This window comes from Ambystoma mexicanum, chromosome 4q (genome assembly GCF_040938575.1).
Source record: "Ambystoma mexicanum isolate Mex_15411 chromosome 4q, UKY_AmexF1_1, whole genome shotgun sequence".
Lineage (NCBI taxonomy): Eukaryota > Metazoa > Chordata > Amphibia > Caudata > Ambystomatidae > Ambystoma > Ambystoma mexicanum.
Genome location: NC_090928.1, coordinates 1017655178 through 1017676638, shown reverse-complemented (window position 1 = coordinate 1017676638; position 21461 = coordinate 1017655178). Strand labels below are relative to the sequence as shown.

General features: G+C 43.6%; 1 protein-coding gene across 2 annotated transcripts in view; it reads left to right on the top strand.

The window, feature by feature from the left end:
* The window catches only part of GPATCH2 (G-patch domain containing 2), a 1007975-nt gene that overhangs the window by 616326 nt on the left and 370188 nt on the right, over positions 1 to 21461 (top strand). For both annotated transcript variants that reach the window (XM_069608577.1, XM_069608578.1), the window contains exon 7: positions 8211 to 8250. In XM_069608577.1, coding sequence (XP_069464678.1) covers positions 8211 to 8250 — 40 coding nt within the window. The remainder of the gene's footprint in view (positions 1 to 8210; positions 8251 to 21461) is intronic.

The window sequence follows — 21461 nt, the reverse complement described above, 5'->3', positions numbered from 1 at the left end:
ATAAGAGCATCGTTGAATTAAATGACATAAACCAGTAATAGAGACTGATGGTTATTAGAACGCTTAACACTGAGAGCCTGAGGCAGGTATTTACATATTTAAAAATCATACAGAGTGGTACCTGAGGACAACAAGCACATTAGTTTAGAGGGTTCTGAGAGCTCCTACCATTGCTAGCAGGTGGAGTTTGAGCCTTGTTATGAAGAGTTACACTGAAGAGATGGCTTGAGGGAGAGCATTCTAGTGGAGTGGAGCAAGTAGGATAGTCCCGGAAGGATAGCTCAGCGGCAACGTGCACGCCTTGAAAGCAAGACAACACGAAACATAGGTTCGTTGCCTGGGTCCGCGCTTAGAAACCTCTGGGTGTTTAACCGCGTTATACATACGCAACTGAAACAATTACACAAATTAAAAAAAAAATCCTGTAACAGCGCCTCGATGCCGCGGGCTGTCTAAGCGCTTTAAACATGTAAAATAAAATAAAAATAAAATAAATTAAAGTAGGGAAAAGGAGCGAGAGCGGGAGGAGTTACAGGATGGACACAGGGCTGGGGTTTGTGAAGCGATAAGGAGCAGAGATTTTGAGGGGGAAAGGACATTCAATGCATTCACTGAGGTAATTGGGGCAAGGCCAGAGCTGGATTTATAGATGAGTTGCAGAAGCTTAGAGATTTTGCACGGCGAATCATCCAGTGTGTTCAATATAGGTCGAGGAACGGAGTGACCTAGGTAGGTTGAAAAGGGTGTGTTACAACGTTGAGGACTTTGTTGAGGTAAATAAAAGTATAAAGGGATAGACCAAGAAGTAGGCTTGTTCAGTAGTCCAGATTGTTGAGCACACGTATATAGATAAGGTTATTAGTTGAATGGTAAGTGAGGTGTGGATGGATTTTTAAAAATGATAAGCAGGTTAGGTCTGTCTGAGGTTGCAGTGTCAGTGATGAACTGGTAGAGTTTCAGATTGTTGCTAATGAGAACTTCAAGGCTGTGAGCCATGTGGGAGGTGTTGAAGAGGTCATGGGACAAAATAATGGCAGAGGCGAATGTGCAGTTTGTGGGGAGAGTGGAATTGGTGTTGGTGGGAGCGAGAAAGATGACTTCCATCTATAAAGAGTTTAGCATGAGCAGTATTAACCATCCAATGCAGTGGTCTTCAAACTATTTTGGCCTGGGCCCTCCCTGAGCAAAATTTGGCCAGGCCGGGCCCCCCCAAAAATGCCAAATGGACAATATGTATTGCACGCTGTCACTGCACCCTACTCCCAGGATAGTCCCTGGGCTCCCCCCCACCTGCTCCCATCACAGTGGCTGGGCTCCCTTATCCCACTCCTACCCAGTCCCTGCCTGGCCTCTCCCCACCCCATCACACACCCTGGGCTCTCCTCAATCTGCTCCCATCACTATCCCATGGTTCCCGTCCATCCTGCTCCCACCACAATCCCTGGGTTCCCCCATCCCATTTCCAACACAGTCCGAGGGCCAGTAGCGGCTGGTGATTTTTTTAAGTGGAGGGGCATAACTATTTCCCCCAAAAATGCCATAGCGACCTAGTGCAGTGAGGGAGTCCGAACCAATCAAGGGGGGTTCGGGGGGTTTTCGCCCCATTAATTATTTTTAAATAATGGGTTAAGATGTTGCATTGTAGAGCATACTTTTAAAAAAATGGGTAGCCAAACAGTTTGCAATTGGTGCTGGGGGGCCCAGGGGGGCAGGCATGACATTTGTTTACTGGACATCTATGATAGATGGCCAGTAAAAAGATACCACCCCTGTCCCCTGGGCCCCACTGGGCCTAACACAATCAACATGATTATGTGTGTATGCAAGGCATTGGGGTGCCAAGGGGGAATGCATGGTATTTTTGACAGGACATCTTTGATAAAAATCCAGTAAAAAAAAATACCATCCCTGTCCTCTGGGCTTCACAGCGGCTCAGAAGGAGAGATGATTTTGGCAGATGGGTAGGGGGATTGTGCAACAAAGGCATTACGGCCTTGTTTCCCCTTTCCGTCTGTACTTGCTGACCCTCCTTCAGCCACCCCCCACCCTCCTTCTCGTCCTTTCCTCTTAACTCCCTTGATGAGGTCGCTAGACAAGTCCGATCTATGAAAGCCTCGTCAAAACAGGTTCATCACTGGTACTCTAGAACCATCAAGGACAACATTGATACCCTCGCTCTGGCCCTTGCTGATTTTTGCAACCACTTCTTTGCCTCAGGATCCTTCCCCTCCCCTCTGAAGCACTCCCTTGTGCAGCCTCTTCTCAAGAAACCCACAGCTGATCCTTCTTGTCCGGCCAACTATCGCCCAATTTCCATTACTCCCTTTCCGGGCAAACGCTTGTAAAAGCTGGCCTTCGCTCAGCTTAACCTTCATTCCGATTCTGTTGGCTGTCTCCATGACCGTCAGTCTGGCTTCCGAGCTGGCAGAAGCACAGAAATTGCTCTCCTGAACATCCATGAGGATCTGCTCTCCAATCTTGACTCTAACCCTCACACATACAGACATGCAGTGCCCCAACCAGCATTTCCAATGAGTTATGCAATGCTGACAAATCAAAGCGCCCCAGCCTTGCATGGCTCAGTGAGCATGTGCGGCTGGGGAACTGAACTGTCCTGTCAAAGCGAAATAGTGTTTCCCTTTGACAGTTGTGCCAGCCCAGCACCACTCCCACAGCTGGAAAAAGCAGCTGAGGGAGTGCTCATTGTTTCACTTGGCTGGCTCCTTAGCTCCTCCATAATGGGTGAGGGTGCCACCGTGTTGGCGCCCCCTCGCCATTATGGATGAGCCGCCAGGCTCGGACTGTCATATAGGGCAATAGGGCAATGCCTGTACCAAAAATGCAAAATGCTAGTGTGGGCCAGTCAAAATGAGCCACCTTTTTTGGCCAATGTGGGCCAGTTTGATGAGTTATTTAAATATGTAGTTAGTAATTGTGACCATTTTTGCTGAATAAATATTCTCTATATATCACAATTTACTTACATTTTAACACCCCCCTTGGGTACTATTCAAACAGTCTGTTACTAAAGGATTAAATATCCATTTACAACTGCGAGCCACTTTTTCATTGGTGCCTGAGACAGTTTCATGCTTCAGCCCGACCATGTGGGCCGCCCCTGCCCATTTCGTCGAAACAATTTCATGCTGGGCTCTCACAGCCCGCCAGGGATGCCGCCACGTCCCCCTGTGGGGGCATGCCCCGCAGTTTGAATAGCACTGATCCAATGGCTGATGGTTGGTTATGTGATCAGCGGTTGCAGTGGTGAAGGGAAGAATATCTGTTTTATTGTTAGCAAATAGGTGATAGTTAAATGCAAAGGAGGAATGGGATTTACTATGGCAGGATTAGTATAGGATGAAGAAGAGCAGACTAATGCTTGAACACTAATGGGACGGGTTGTTGGGGAGGAAGTGCTGGTATACCATAGGATTTAGTAGGAATGTTTATTTATTTTATGTATTTATTCTTTAATGTGTTACAGTCAAAAACTTTACACATAAAGGAAAGTAAAAATCATTATAAAATAGAAACAAATATAGAATATTTCAAAAAGTACCATATACTGTGGGGTATATTTACCAGCCCAGCAGAACTCCCCTGCACCGCCAAACTGCATTTTCAGCAGTTACATGAAGAATGGCTGTGCTGGCTCTGCTGAGCACTTATTCCCTGGCATCAAAACTGCGTTTTCGCAGTTACCAAAAATAATGGCTGCACTCACTATGTTGAGCACATATGGGGCGAGAGGAAAAATAGAACACCCCGAGAATTGCTGAAGTTATTTTCTTCATATGCACCCAAAAGAAGAATTCAAAAGCAGCTTGGTGCAGCGCTGCTATGCTGAAAGCTCAAGAATTCTAACAGAAAGAGAAAATGTTCTGTGTTTTAAATGACTGCACACTGATGCTATTTCCATCTTTTCAACATTATACAGTTTGGGATACCCCAGCAAAGGAGGGCATTCCTCACTGAATGGCATGTGTGTCGAGTAACAACTGTAAAATAGCAGAGAAATTCACTGCAGGCCATACGGCAAGCATTTACTCTTGCAACAAAGTGACACTAGCAAAATTCCTCACAAGAAGCTCTCTCTCTCCCTTTTGCTTATGTCCATTTCAAAGAACCCTTGTTTTTGAACAGATTCCTGTGTGTAGAAATTGACCAGAGCAATGGAGATGTTCAGAATAAAAATGTGAGGAAAATCACATTTTTAAATGACCAAGGAAAGTTAAAATAAACTTGTGTTGTAATGTTCCGCAAAGCAGTGAGTGGAAATAGTACCAGCTCAATGGAAGTAATACTGTGACATGCCCTGAAATAAAACTATATATGTTGGGAAGAAAAGCTGCCACAATATATGTAAATTGTACTCTGTGTACTGTATTTTTCCCCACAAGAAGAGCTTCCACATCATGGCCAGGCCCCAAAATTGCTGCCGAACCTGTTCTTGCAAGGCAGGCACTTCTAAATGTAACAGCCCCATGGGAAAGGAAGCTCATTTACAACATGAATGGCCCTGAGGTGTGGGATGTGGCAACTTCATCAGACGAAGCAGCATTGCTGCAGCATGAGACAATGGGCTGCTCTGGCACAGAGGTTTCAAATCCCCTGACACCTCTCCTCAGCTTCAAATTGCCTAGGATGAAAGGGGAGTCATAGCAACTCCATGTGCCAGTTCATCAGAGAAGGACATTTGCCAGGGGGGTTGAAAAGACTGCCCATTTTTGGAAACAATGCCAGCCCATTTCATTTCAAAGGCTGTGCATATTATGACATTTATAACAGTAATCTGAAATTATGACAATTTTAAATATGATATTTGCGCCATTAAAATAAGACCTTGTAGGTTTTTCTGACAGGTTGTGGATGCAAACACCAGTAAAATGTCATTTCTAGGAAAAGTGTACATGGTACGGTTTTGAAAATTAATAATATGCCCAGTGATATGTATATATGTAGACAATGGTAGAGTTTTAGGTGAAATGTTTTCCATGGAAATGGCGAAAGATTGCTAGAATGACTAAACATCATCGCACAAACTTGGCGTGTGGACAGAAATGGTCCTTGTGAAATATGGTATTGCCTATCTAATTTTTATATGGGTGAAGTTTATAAAAATGAGCATTTAGTGTCATAACGGATTTTGACAAAAGTTACTTTGGTAGAACAAAGCACATTGTAAAAAAACACACACACTTCCTTCAGTCCAATCATGTCATCCGGTCTATATAAGGTGGAGACCAAAAGACAGTCGGGACATTCAAGAAAATCCGGCATTCATAAACCAACATCTGGAGATCCAGACATTCCAATTTTACCCTGCACGATTACAGGTTTGAGTGCCAGGCTAGAGGTAGCGGATAGCAGATCCAGGTGGAACCTATTATCCAGAATTAAACCCTACAAAATCCCAATAATTCAGAGAAAAAGAGGAGAAGGCTGCTGAACCCTTTTCAGATTATCCTGCTTTGCCCAGCTATCTGCTTTGCCCAGCTGATGCGCCCCGGTGTCTACTGAGACCAGACTCTGGTTACCCCACTGTGTCCCTAGAGGAGAGACCAGCTGTCGGCCAAGTGACCAGATCTTTGTCCCGTGTCTCGGCTGGCTGTCCAAAATATTCCATTCAAGTGCTTGTTGTAAGTATTTCCCTTCCACAGTAACCAAAAAATTGCATCCCTTGCTTTGTTACCTGGTATTAAGTCCAATCCCATAGAAAGCCTATAAATACCCTAGTAAATTCTTTAAATTGTCAGAATCCTCTGTGTATCCTGTCCTTATGAAAATCTTAGTTAATTTCCATGTGTTAGCGCCATTCTTTCCAAATCATTCCAGTCCGCTATATAAATCCTTAGTACTATTTGGAATAAAATGTATTAATTCCCATATAAAGAGACACACAGCGTGAAGGGGTTAAAATGGCAAATTAACCTTTGTCGCAACGGCATTCCTCTTTTCTAGCCACTAAAATATAGTCTCAGTAAAACTTGTCATGTTCCTTTTAAAACAGATTTCCCCCGTGCAACTGCTTTCATTTTAAACAAAGAATCCCATACTGTAACTCATCAACAGTCACCCTTTCACTTTCATATTATACATGCTATCTGCCTTTGTACCCTAGCATTAAAACCGCATTCCGATTTTGTCTGTTTAGCTCATTTTCCAAGCCATTTTGCGATCTTAAACCCGTGAAACGTAGCGATTGCAATTTTGCCATGTGTGATTCTTGCTGCACTGTTTCCTTCCAAAGTCCATTTTCTACACTGTATGCCCGTTGTTTAGTACATTGCCTTGTAGCTTGCAAGTTTTCTTGCTTCTGTGATACAGCCATACACATTCTTGCCTTATTCATTCAACAGCACATGTAAAATCACCATTCAGTTATTCCGAGTGCCTTTTTGCTCATTTTTCAAGGGAGCTCAATCTGCTTTTTGCCTCTCATCTAGGTTTGGTAGGTCAGATTTTCTATCCGATTTTTGCACAGTATACCTGACTTCTTGCTACTCCTCTCTACCCACACAACATTTGGTTAGCAGAGGTTTGAGAGAGTGTTGTAGGGGGAATGCTTAACTGTGGTGCCATTTAAAAGCACTACTCAAAAAGTAATTTTGCTTTCATTCATTTGTGCATGGTATATCTTATACTAGAAGGTTACACTAAGTGTATTCTATTATTTTACTGTGTAATTATCACCCCTTGGTGATTTCTGCCCTATATTGAATATGTTTGATTTCATTCATAATACAAAATAAATACATATTCTATCATTGCACATCGGCCTGGTTCATGGTCCGTTGCAACACGGGGTGTACTTTAAGGGGGGGAGTGAGACAGGTTGGCTGCCTTCTCAATGCTGATAACAAATTCATGAATTTAAAAGCATTTTGATTGTGCGCTTCATCCCTGGCCAGTATAAAGAGTCCTGGTCTGGAGTGTGACGCCCCTTTTAAAGTTCTTAACAAGATGCATACAATGCAGTACAATTCATAAGATACATGGATACACGTTCATACAGAATTCCTACGAAGTTTACAGTAAAAAGTTCAATCAAACAAACAAGCAAAATTACAATGCTTGTGTGCTTAAAGCCAAGGAGGGAAAGTTTTCATCTGAAATTATAGTTTTATTTAAAATAATAACTCAAGGTATTGAAGGTCACCCCCTAGCATGCAATGCACGGGAAGTTGCGCACAATACTTCAAATGAATACATGTAGTTTGTCTACGGAAAGGAAAACACAACCAGCCTGCTGCTAACTCGTTAATGCTTTCCTTCAAATTTGCACAACCAACCATACCTAGAAAAACACATTTGAAAACCTCTTCTGTACCATAAGTGCAAATACATCGGAATGTAGATGCACAAACTGACATTGTTCAATTAAATGTTTATGATACGTCAATCTAGTTGTTTGTTTTAACACCATCTCCCCTTTTGATCTAAAAAGGTGAAGCAGTTTTCTGAATAATGTTGGAAACAAAACAATTTGCTTCGTTTTCTCTAAAACCATTTACAAATATTGGCATCCGTGAAGTATTTTGCTTTGATCTAGTTCACCAATTAGTGGTCAGATTTAAATGGTTCCTAGTGCGGACAACAATACTATTGGACATTTGCTGTAATGATCGATCTGTGAAATCCTGCATTTGTATCTGTGAATGTATTGTTACATGGATTAATTTCAGTGTTTTTGGAACTGGTTAAGGTGAGCCTTCATGACGTCATTGACAGCTGCCCTTTGATGATTTGTTTCTCCTGTACTCCACAGAAAGATGGCTGGACAGCAGCATAAAGTTGCAGTATCTTTGCGCGAGCACTGACTGCAACATTCTGACTTTTTCTGCCAAAACGTTATACTTGCGTTTGTCTGTGCAATTCGGCAGCATTATGTATTGCACATATTATTTTACTGCTTTCTGGTACCTATCTTTTTATTAAAACTGTTTAAGGGAATGGAGTTGCACACAAGACTGCCCTGCTCGCTCTGTCTCAGACGGAGAGCTTTTGCTGTCAGCGGAAAATAAAAACTGGTACAAACTTTCAGGCTCTCATAAAATTTCCCATTAAAATAAAGCATGGCCTCAGGCTGCAGTTTGCTGGTGGACGATAAAGCACTGGCATGCACGCAGCGCCTGATCATATGACAGCACAAGTTTTACCTAAGTATATTGTTAAAATATTCTTTTTTTTTCCCCCTCTCGCTCACATAGCCATTGGTTTGGCCCGGGGACCAGGAAAGAGCACAGCCAGGTAAGAAAACACTTTAATTGATGAATATGTTCTCAAAATATGTGTATCTAAATGAATCAAAAGTTCTCTTTTCAAATACATCATCTTTTTTACTGCAATGTGGTTGCCAGTTCCTAAATTATGGTAAGTCTATAAAATGTAAAATATGGCCACAAGTACGTTTTCAGGGTTTTCTGGAAATTAGCGCACAACACGGTTATCCAACTGATCCACCCAATGTCTACAATGCAAATTGAATATTGAATTTTATAATATTAAACCCATACAAATGTACTATGGAGAATTACCCCGAATATCTGTATGGGGGATATCCCCTCTTAAGCAGACATAAGTAAGGATTACTTCACTTGGTGACACACACCATCGTTCTCCCCAAACCTGCCTAGAGTAGCTTTTGATCATGGACATAATTTTTTTTTTTTTTTTTTTAAATAATGAATAGAGTACATCTGGGAAAAAAAGCACTGTTTTGCCACAAATTGCATTGGGGAGTTTTTTTTGTTAGTGCATAGATTCGTCTTTGTAACAAAGCAGTTTGTTTGAGCCTTTCTGTGAAGAGGACCAGTTTAGGCTAAATGGGCTTGATTCGAAAATCACCAGTAAAGGACATTTTGTTGAATGCAATTGGGCCAGACCTCTCGTTAAGTGCAAGAATTCACATTTCTCTTTTCACCTAGACCAACTAATTCAGCAGGACTAAATGAGCTTCCAAGAAAGATGAACTTGAAATTGTAGATTGTTGGCTAGCAAAGCATTTGTTGGATACAAAATGTAGAATTAATTATGGTGACATACAGCAGTCTTAACCAATACTAGAGGACGAAGTGCAGCACCGTCCACAGTAGTAGAGTATACACAGCCATAATCCTTACTAGGGGTTCACCAAAATCATTGTTGTCTGTAGCAGTGTGTGCACAGACTCACTCTTTGGGGACTTGCATGCAGCTCCAGACTATAGGATCCTTTGTAGCACAATCACGACCATTATGGTATGTTTGTATACTATACAGTGCTATAGACTGTGCTATGCTATTATGACATGCAGGAGCATTATATATACTAATATTTGGTTGCTGACAATATATATTTATCTAACATGGGGTCTTACATGGATTCACATGCTCATAAATATTCCCTGTTGTCAGGCTGGGAATCCTCCGTAATATTAAAGCAGTTTCACTTTAATGCTAAAACTGCTTGTCGCTGCAATGCCCTATTGCTGTCCGTTTAGGTCATACTGCCACAGCCAATGACGTTTGTCCTCCTAAGCTCCACCCCTATTGGCCATCTTCAGGTTTTTACCGCACATTTTCGTGTTGGGAGACGCTGTGTTTCGCTTCTCAAAATATCGATTACATGTTGCCTGTTTTTGCTAGAAATCGTCTCAATTTTTCCTTCTTCTTCAGTCACGTTGTGACTACCGATGGCAGGGACCCGTTGCCCAATGAGATCCTTCTTGTGCCTTCTTCATACCATAGCGGACGCCACGAGAAAAAGCCTCTTCAAGGCCTGCGGAAATTGCAGCTTGAAAAACATCTTTATTTTTTGATCGGCACCTCAAGTGCACCTACTGCTTACATCCCAACCACAATGCGGACGGATGTTCCATATGCCAGACCTTCTCCTCCAAGACTCAGAAGGACCGCCATAGAAGGTTAGTGGAGTGGATTGACTCAGTCTCTGTGCATAGTCATGCCTCTTCCAGCATCGGCAGACAGAAAGAGCGTGTTTCCTCTGACAAGAGGTCAAGATCCTTTGAGGACATTCCCGGGGGAAGATGCAAAAAAAGGCTAAATCATATCACCCACCAACAGGTTCTGCGTCGGGTAGTCTACTGTCGAGCGAGCAGGTTCCGTCTGCGAAGAAATCACTGGTGCCAGGTGGCAAACATAAGACCTCATCGACAAGGACCCCCATGAAGGGACCAATCAGCGGCTCCACCGTTGAAAACCTCGTCGTCACGGACCTTGATGAGAGACCCATCTACGAATCCCATCTAGCAAGGCCGTTACTCCATTGGCAAATACTCAGTTGACAACCTCGTCCACGAATACTAGTCTTCTGTCAACAAACTTCAATCCCGTCAATGGTCTCGTCCACTACAGTCACCATTGCAATGACAATGATTAACACTTTCAGAGTGGCCTTGCCACCTGCCTGGACCTCCGTCAGTGATGCAGACACTGGCCCTGTAAAGAATGGCACCATTACATTCTTCACAGGCCCCAGTGATAGCCTCCTTTCCTAGAAGCTCGAATTTGGAGAGAGATTCCTCCAGCTCTCGCATTTCTCCCTAGACCCACAAAGGCTGCACCACTCTTCACCCTGTCTCCTTTGGTGCCTCCCAGGGTGTCTCATCCCCAGTTCCCACTCACTAGTCCCGTCCTTCTGGGGAGGTCTTACCAGAGGGCTTTTACTCTAACCAAGAGAGTAGTCAGAGGGCAGGGGTGGACTAGCCTATAGGGCACTCTGGACATTCCCAGTAGGCCTCTGCACTCTGGGTCTCTTTTGTGTAGGATTTCCCAATTTTCCCATAGAAAAAGTGTTGAGCTAGCTGAAAATGTGTAATGTGGGGCCACTTTGAAAATTATTTCCAGGGCCTCTTTTGGTTCCCAGGGGTAGCCTGATCCCATTTTGGCAGTGCCTCAACAAGGGTCTCTGCCATCTCACCAGCCATCTCGGCCTCTTGGCAATTTGTCTCATGAACCAGCACAGGCTCCTGTAGCACCAAGAGATATGTCAATGGACACTTAGACCAATCTCCACACGCTTTTGTCAGAAATCCAGCACCGTCTACCAACTCCATTCATACCTGCTCCATCAAGGAGCTCTCCAAGGACTTCCCAAGCCCAGCTGACAGTGTCATCCAGCCCTGACTACCCCTCGGCCATCGGCCATTGCTGGTTGCACCGTCTCCTGTGTGGAAGAAGCAGCCCAGTCAGATACAGATACTGTCACAACTCAGAATACACAGAGGACTGATGTGTTTGATGACTACGTTCCTGCAGATGGGGAGCATCCTGACATTGAGGTGCCCGCCAGGGATTCTCCAGCAAACGAGATTGGTTTGTTTCATTCATTGTCTCATGGGTGGTGAAGCTGTTAAACCTCATGTCTGAGGAGAAGAAAAAGAAAGGTTGCCTTTTCGAACGGCGGGAGTCCTCCAAAAGAACTATTGTTTCAGTTCCCCTTCTGGATGAGATTAGGGATGATGACCTGTTGGTGGTGAAGATCCCTAGCATGGCCCCGGCAAGAAGGGATCATTTGGAGAAAAGATCTTGGGTCCGGGACACATTCCCAAAGTGCTTCAGGTCTCAACCACCATCAGACTCGTTGGTCTCTGCTGCGGCTAGGAAAAGGTCCTTTAACCCAGCTTGCTCTCTTATGAGTCCTCCTGATCACGAGGGTAAGAAGCTGGATGCGACTGGGAAGCGCATCATCACAATGGCAGCGTCTACTACCAAGGCCACCAATGGCTTAACCATTGTCTTGAGTTATGACATAGAGCTTGGTAGAAGTTGGCACCATCCTCGACCTCCTCCCAGAGGACAAGAAGGCAGAGGCCCCCCAGTGTTACAGTGCGACTACCGTTGCCCTGGACATTGCAGATTCAGGATTTAGGCAGGTGGGAAATGGAGTAGCCCTCCGCCGCCAAGGTTGGCTCAAGGCCACCAACTTTCGCACGGAAGGCTGTCAACAATACCCTGACAGACACAGAGACATCATGTTCTTTGGGCACACTCCAACAGTGGAGGCCATCCTTTTGCTCCTCTAAAGGGAAGGTCTCGATGCCCTCCAAAGGGTTTACCTCACCCTATCGCCAGCCCTCCTGTTCAACCACCCAGGAGGCATATATGGGACGTTCCCAAGCATACAGAAGTGGCAACCAGCTCCTCCACGCTCCAGCATCCACAATGCAGATGCAAAAGCAAGCCTGATCCGGCACAGGGCCTGTGCTCCAACACTTCCACAACCCAGCGGAAGGCCGGTTATCACAATTTGTTAACCAATGGCGCTACATCTCCATAGACAAATGGGTGATCGATATCCTTCAAGAGAGTCACTCACTGGAATTCCAGGACAAATTCCCTAACTTTCCTCCCATTCCCAGAAAAAACAACATATAGCCCAGCTACTAAAGTAGGTTCAAACAATGCAAAAAAAAAGGGGCAATAGAGCCAGTCCCTCAGCACCTACCGGGCTTCAGAGTATATGCCAGATACTTTCTGGTGCGAAAGAAGTCAGGAGGTTTGCGACCCAGTCTATCCTTGCAACGCCGCAACAAATTCCAGGATGGTCATGTTGCAGCATGTGCTAGACTACCTGGAGGAAGGAGATTTCCTGGTGACCCTCTACTTGGAGAATGCTTACTACACATACTCATTTATCGCAAACACCAGAGGTTCCTGCGTTTTGTCTTTCTGGGAAGACATTACCAGTTCAAAGCCCTGTCATTAGGCTTAAAGTCAGCCCAAGGGTGTTCACCAAGTGTTTGGCTCCGATGGCAGCACACCTGCATCGCAAGAGAATCTATGCTTACCTAGACGATTGGCTCATCCAATCCACTCTCACGATCTGGCAATCCAGCACACAGCAGAGACCATCCAGACCCTAACTTCTCTGGGATTCTCGATAAATTGTCAGAAATCCTGCATAGTGCCATCTCAGAATACCCGGTTCCTGGGATCCAGACTTAACACACTCTTGTGTCTCGTGGCTCCTTCGCAGGAGAATAGTGAAGGCCATCCTGGGAAAGGTCCAACTTTTTTTGACAGCTTCCATTGCAACATTCCAGTCCATCAAGTCACTTATAGGGATGTTGTTTTCCTGCATCCCTCTGTTTCCCCTTTGCAGACTACAGAAGAGACCCCTTGGAGAGTTTCTGGATGCCAGATGGCAGCAAGTCACTGGGGCATGGACCAACAAGATCACCTTCAATTGAGCATTCCGTCAGGCCCCGCAGTGGTGGTTCATTCACATGCATCATTCACAGGGTGCTCCCTTTCAGATCCCCATAGGTGACAGTCACGTCCGACGCCTCCCTGGAGGGTTGGGGAGCCCACAGGGCATTCATACACCAGAGGCCTCTGGCTCCCAGAAGAAAGAGAATTGCACATCAACATCCTAGAACTACGGGCAGTTTTCTGGGTCATGTTTTACATCAGGAAGTAGGGTGGGATGCGTTCACGCTCCCCCATTCTCTTTCGGGAAGTGTAGAATCTGTGGCACTGCGCCATTGCTCAATGGACATTTCTCATCCCATTTCACCTGGCAGGCATTGCGAACACCATTGCAGACACTCTCAGTAGGGAGCTATGTTCCTGCCACGAATGGGAGCTCAAGCAAGCACAGGTGTCTCGGCTCTTCAACAAGTGGGATTTCTCACAAATCGACCTCTTTTACAACAGGTACCAATGCCACTTGTGTGCCAGCAGGTATCCTCAGCCAAGGAGTATGGGGGACACCTTCTCATACCCTTGGGAAGGCCTCTTCCTGTACGCATTCCTGCTGATTCCTCTGTTTCTATGTGTGATCAACACACTTGGATGTTGCCACTGCAAGATGATCCTCATTGTACCGGCATGGCCCAGGCAGATCTGGTACTCTGACCTTCTCCACTTGTCATTGGTCCCAGCCATCAAACTGTCTCCCCTTCGAGACGTGCTCTCCAGAGAAGGTGGGTCAATCCTTCACCACGACCCAGCATCTCTGATCCCTGCAGCCCTAGAATTTGGACACTACTTGCTGACTTTAGAATGCAAGAACCTTCTAGCCATGGCCAAGGCCCACTCTACACTAGCCTGGCACAACCACATACATATGCAAGTGCTTTACATTGTGGTGCCAGTCACGGAAGACTTCTCTGCTCCGCATAATTGCACCACAGCTTCTCCCATACCTGCTGTTGCTGATCAAGTCTAGACTTTCCCGTGCATCTATGAAGGAAAAACACGCTGCCATATCCTGACACATCTGGGCTCCAGGCAAACTCTCTCTGTGGTCGCACAGGCAAGTTGAGGAGTTATCAGGAGCCTTTCATAACATTCTTTCCGGTGACGGCTTTGTGCCCTTCGTGGGAGCTAAATGTGGTACTGATGAGGCCTCCATTTGAACCTGTGCATTGAGCCCCCTTGAAGTTTCTTTCATGGAAGACCATCTTCCTAGTGGCAATCGTCTTTGCTAGGTGGGTTGGGTAGATGCAGGCCTTGTCCTGTAAACCTCCATATTTCTCGGAGCAACTACAGCATTACTCTCTGGTGTTCTCCTGATAGACATCTGCAGGACTACTTCCTGGAGGTCTGCCCACACCTTCACAATATTCTACTGTGTTGACAGGGATTCCAGGGAAGAGTCCCCGGTTTATCAGTGCTCCGCAACCTGTTTGTATGAGGCGAGTCTTTTCCAGGGGGTAAGTGTATTGCTTCTGTGATCTTTGCCACCTCCCATGGTTGTGCATATGTACTGCTGTGTAATCCTATACATGAATATGTGAATCCATGTAAGACCCCATGCTTGAGAAGGAACTATTTACTTACCTGAAACTCCTGTTCCCCAGCATGGGTCTTATATCGGTTCACCTGCAATCCCTCACTCCTTCCCCTCTCTGGCTCTTTTTGGTTCCGACTGCCACTTTATGTGCCTGACCAAATCTGAAGATGGCCACCAGCGTGGAGCTTAGAAGGATGAATGTCATTGGCTTTGGCAGTATGACCCAGAGTGACAGCAATAGGCTACAGAAATGAGTAGCAGTTTTTTGCTTTAAAGCAAAACTGCTTTAATATTACTGAGGATTCCCAGCCTGACGACAGGAAATATTTATGAGCATGTGAATCCATGTAAGGCCCATGCTGAAGAACAGGTGTGTCAGGGAAGTAACTAATTCCATATTTGATTATGTACAATGTAAGCCATACACTTAGAATTCCTATCATATGACTATAATGGGTTACAGTTTAAAATACTTCCTTGTTATCCAAGGATTTGTTTAAAAAACATTTTCTTTTAAAACAGGTAATGACTAATCCATTCCATGGACAGGGGAGAAAAGCAAAAGTTAAGAGATTAAAAAAGACAGGGTCAAACAATTATTTGGAAATGGTAACAAAAGCTCCAGGTGCTAGCAGAACAATAAAAGTGGCAATCGGAATGACAATTTAAATAAAGGTAAATGCGAAACTATATAACATTTTGTCCTTTTTGTGCATCTAAACTCCCAGGAATGTATACAATGTTTTTGTGCGAAAGAACACAGTGCCCCGATTAGTTCTTTTTTGTGTGTACGAGTGAATGCAGTGACTTCATCTGCACTGATGGCATGTTTGGTTTCACTGTTTTATGTCTTGTTACTGACATACATTTTTGTTCAGATTATCAAATACTCAACAATGCAATCAAATCCCTAAGGTGAACAGCACTTGTGGTCAGCCCTGGGAAATGGTACGGTTCTCATCAAGCTACAGAACACATTACGCATGTCTGAATACATCAAAAGTGTGCATAATTGAATACGACTGTATTCTGTTTGATGAAATCAAAATATGTTATGAACATCAAGTACATACAATTCTTGTACAAAATCTTGGTGTGTGTGCGCAAATTATCAGTGGCATAGAGGAGGAAGCTCGGCCACACCAGGTCGAAGAGGGGAGGGTGGGCAGTGGCTTAGTCCTCACCTATCAGGGTGAAGGCTGGGCCGGGGGTTGCAACGCAGGAATGCGTCTCTCTGTCTCAATAGGGATCTGAGACGGATGTGACATGTGGCACGTGTCACATGGCACATTCAGCTCCTATACCTTTTCCATCAGCTTCCTAGCACTGTGTCCTATTCAAGAACCATTGATTTCTGCCTGTGAGCTTCACGGAGGAGCCAGAGCCTAAAGTGACACAGCGGCCCGAAGCTTAAGCGGGAATCAGATAAGAAGGTTTAAAAAAAACATTTGTATGTTGTAGTTTGTGTGTGAGGTGCATGTCAGATATATGTAAGTGCCATGGGTTAGTGGCTGGTGGGTGAATGAGTATGAATGTGATAGTGTGTGTGTTTCAATGTTCAGGGTGGGTGCATGCCTGTGTGGAGAATGCAATGCAAGTAGATGTGCGAGAAAGTTTATGGGTGATTGAGTGGTGGGTGAATGAGTAGGCATGTGACAGTGTGTGTTTTAATGTTCTGGGAGGGTGGGTGTGTGCTTGTATGTAGAATGTTTTGTGAGTGGATGTGAAAGAAGGTGTGCGATTGACTGACTATGGGTATGAATGTGATACTGTGTTTGAATGTTCTGTGTGGGTGGGTGCATGCCTGTGTGGAATATGTAGTATGAGTGCTTGTGAGAGAATGTTTTTGGGTGAATGAATGGTGCGTGAATGAGTAAAAATGTGACTGTGCGTGCGTGTGTGTGTGTGTGTTTGTGTTTGTGTGTTAGTGTTCTGGAAAGGTGGGCACCTGCGTGGAGAATGCAGTAAGAGTAGATGTGAGAGAAGGTGTATGAGTGAGTGACTGGTGGGTGAACGGGTGAATGTGATTGTGTGTTTGTGTAGGAGAATGCAGTGTCAGTGAATGTAAGAGATGTATGGTGAGTGTCTAGTGGGTGAAAGGGGATAAATGTGATTGTGTGTATGCTAGTCCCTGGGAGGCCAGGAATCGTTGGAGTATTTTTGACAGATCAATAAGTGACATGGCATGTTTTACTGCCATTTCCAAGCAAAGCCAACTTCATGTGTTATTACGTGGCTAGACTGGCATTTTGGTGCATCCAGCTTGGCCACTGCTTATTGTGGCATGACATGTATTACGGGGCATCTTTCATAAAGCAAGCATGATAAGTGGTATTATATTGCTAAAATGGGATTTTGGTGTAGCAGCCTAGCTATTTATTACTGCAGCATTTATGAAACAAGCGTGATAAGTGGTATTATATTGCTAAAATGGGATTTTGGTGTAGCAGCCTAGCTATTTATTACTGCAGCATTTATGAAACAAGCGTGATAAGTGTTCTACACTGGCCATCATTGGAACCAGTTTGTAAATCGTTTCTTATTGTGGCATGTCACTTTTAATGACCAATCCATAAGAAATATATTCTTACACAGGTGTACTGGCATATATTGGCAGAGCCAGCTTTGATGTTTTTTTGATGGTATGGTTACTGGCATTATGTGCAAAGCGAACATGAGTATGTTCTTATATGGGAATACAGGCATATGTTGGTGGAGCTAGCTTTCTAAATGTAGGGGCACAGCCAGCATGAAAATGTTTTTTTACTGGCGTATATTGCGGGGAAAGTGCGTGAAAATGCATTGGTAAATGCCACTGTGCACTTTTGGTCACTTGCATCTATTGTATTCTGTCATGAGTTACCCTACAAAACCAATTGCAAACTTTCCGGCCTTCTAACCAATTTGGTAGAGAAAGTGTGCTGTATAATGCTTTATAATGCACCAGTTTAACAGATTATTCAAAATATTTGCTTGCCCCCTCTTACCCCGCAAGCCTGTTTTCGTTTTGTTCGGGCACCCTCACTATGCTCGGTCACTCTTGCATACTTCAGACAATTTTCTTTTAATTTTTTTTTCCTTTTTACTTATGATTTGCTTAAAAGGAAACCTTACACAAAATAAAAAGAATATATCACCATATAACAATAACAGTAAAACACATAACAAGACTGCATATACAATCAATCGAAAAGCCTTAAAACATAAATTAAAAACGTACATAGTGCAATTATTAATGCCACGCTTTCCCCTCCACATGAGTCTGGCCCCCAGCAGATCTCTGGAAAAAATCTGTATCAAAATATTTATGCTGCCCATAAAATCTGGCTCTGCTCTGTTGGAGATTTGGACATTCTAAGACTCAATGACGCAATGTCTCAAGAGAAACTAAACACTTGGAAAACCGACAGTACATATCAGAGCCTGACACTTCTGGGAACCCCAATGTTTTGTCCGTTCTTTGTTGGGAAGTCGATTAAGTCTAAATCTCATGTAAAGTGATTGATATTTATTGCAGGGAAAGTAGATCAAATATAAGGAAAGATGGTCCCTTTTCCTCGTAAATCTCGCATACTCAATATAGGGCTTAATAGCGTCCGTTGTCTGCAGCTCATCCTGCCTAAAATGTTTGTTTCACCCCTCCAGGGAGATTTAACAGTTCCTTCTCTGACGAACTAATAGATGAAATTAGATGATGCATACTTTGCACATATAAATTGATTGTCACCTCCCCCAAATTGCAATAAAGGGAATTATCGCTCGGCCCAAGAAACTTGGAATAATGAAGTACTTGTCTCCACATGTAGTGAGCTTGTATGGATGTAAGGGCCAGCTGGTGACAGATCACTGCATTGGCAATAGATTAAGCCAGACTAAGGACGTCCTTCTAGAGAAGCCCCTGGACGACCTTCAAATAATGACCCAGATCCAGGAGAGAAAGATCAATCCCATAAAGTAAAACCAGCTCTATCTTCATGTGGTAGTAACATAGGGCAGGGAGAATGGAAAATCCACACACTCGAGACAAAAGGCATTTCATATGGGACATGAGGACGGAGCTTAACCTTCAAAGAATCCGTCCACCTAGCTAAGGAAGAGGCATTTGGGAGATTGTACCCCAAGTATCTAATAGAGGGAACACGCTCTATCCTCTCATCACCTACAGCCCAATTCATCACCCAAGGTTTATTGCTGCTTGAGAAGACAACTATTTTCTATTTTGAGCCATTGGCCTGAAGGTTATTCTTACTTGTGTATTGATAAGATGTCTAATTATCTCTGCAGGCCAATTGGTGTGAGAAAGAAAATAATTAAGTCATCCGCAAAAGCAAGTTTAACTTACCTATCTTAGCACAGTATATATTATCCACCCACTACAACTCATCAATATTGGTCAAGTAAAGATTGGAAAGTGTGGGGGCTAAGATTGCAGCCCTGCTTGAGGCCAACCTGGGAGGCAATTGGTCTAGAAAGGGCCCCCACCCAGGTTAAGCATATCCTTATCAATGTGTCTCTGTGTAATAGAGCAATTAGCTGCACCCATTTGGGTGGAACTCTAGAGTTTAGCAATTTGAGCCAAAGGGTTTCTCGTACGTCAAAGGCAGCAGACATTTCCAAAGATGCCATATAGACAGGACCTATGCGCCAGAGTCTAACAGTGTGCAGTAAGTGTGCTAGCACAGTCGCATTCAGTGATGTACCTATATTTTGTCAAAACCACACTTAGTACTTTGACAGAATGGAAAATGTGCAAATAACCAAGTTTAGATCTCTCAGAATAAGACTAGAGAAAACCTGGCCAGGTACCACCCCCATCTTTTAACACTAGGGAAACATTTAAGCTTTGATTGAAAAACATACTTGCATCATTCACCTGGAGCATTGCGTGCCCCTACAGCTGCATGATCATCATGGACATTGCACACACATGGTGGTCCGGGCTGACCCGGAGTGAGGCATGGCCCATGCTTTTAGGAGGTTGGGGGGAAAGGGTGCCCCAGATAGGCTCACAGGGCGGCCTCCAAGGATTGTGCTACACCACTGCAAGTTATGACAGTATTTTGGAGAACATTTCCATGTCTGCCATGCACATTTTTCACAGCTGTATAATGAAACATGTGGATTTAGCACAGACCAGATTGGTGTCCAAATATATTTGCATGCTTTTCTCTCACCCGTCCATTATTGCATTTTCCAAAAATAAGGACCAGTTTTTTGGACTCAGTACAATGCAAAATACAAACGACTGCAAGTATTACTGTTGGACAAATATAATACTGTATCACACATCTAATTAATTTCATTAATTAAAAAACAAGTATGGCCAATGTGCAATAAAAGGACCAGAATGTGCAACAGATATTGGCGGTAATACAATGACTCATTGGGCGTTATTGATATGGATATATGGCGAAGGCATGGTAATCAGTAAGTATATTTGTCAAAGAATTCTGATAAATTCTGCTACATGTGGTTTTACAACCTACCCCGTTTCTCCTCAAAATACATAATTCAATGTTGGTATATTGTAACTTGGCCTTTTCGAGAGATGGCATGTACCCCTCTGTGCCGGGGTGTTAGTGTCGGAATAAATGGAACCAGGAATAAGACTATTTCCCTAAAGCAAACTGATGGCAAAGACTGCAAGCTGTGCTGCTCCTTTCAAGTGTGTGGCAGATGGTTCATTGTAGGGAGAATAAAAAAAAAATGTGACTGTTTCAATTTTAAGTGAGAGAGGTGTGATAAAATTGATCATTTTAAGTTATGATTTCTTCCTCTTACTTGCTATCACAACAAGGGTGCACCTGTGGGTTGCAGGTTATCACCTGCACCCTTGAGAAATAGCACTCGACAGATTGGGCCTTTGAATACATTCCACCCAAAGACTGGGTTGTTAATGTCAAGTGAAAACAGGAATTACAGAATGTACCATTTTAAAATGGAAGTTTATTTCTAAAAGTGCAATGAAGCCAGAATCTGTCCCAAAAATGAACCAATTCACCAGTTACCATAGATTGTTACAGAACGTTTAAAATGATAATATAGTGTTAGGATGTTCTGAATGACGCACGTATGCATTTCTTCTGTAGAGTATTTTAATGTAATGTTTTATGTTTCCTGCAACTGTTTGATTATTGTACAAAGCTTATAAAAATATAGTGGACCTAAATCATACCCTACAGTATAGTATGCAGAAAAGCAGTGATGCTGTTGTGTTTATTTGAATAACATTTATGTGTTTGATTTAGCCTGAAATAGTGCTGATTTCAGTTTAACTCTGGTTTCAACTCGGGGCAACCTTTCAGAATATTTTACAGGGGACTCTTGAAAAATATCTTAGCTTGAGGTTTGCAGTCTATCTAGAGATTAACATTGGCTAGTAATTATCTGGTTGGCTTTACAAGCTAGCTTTAATCAGTTTCATTGCACTTAACATTTATAATCACTCAATAATCAGAGTGACCGAAAACACACACTTTTGTTGTTGTAGCCCTACACATACTGACAACATTTTTTTTCAAATTTGGTGAGGGTCAAATAATATTTGTTCCCAAGTTTCTAATACACATTTGTTTGTCACAATATAATCACAAGGACATTGCTAGTTTTGTACAATTGACAATTAACATGTAGACACAACACTAAATTACAGTGCACAACTGCCAGTGTTGATAGTGGACATTGGTACAAAGGGAGGGCATTGTAGTTTTGTGTTGTGTCTA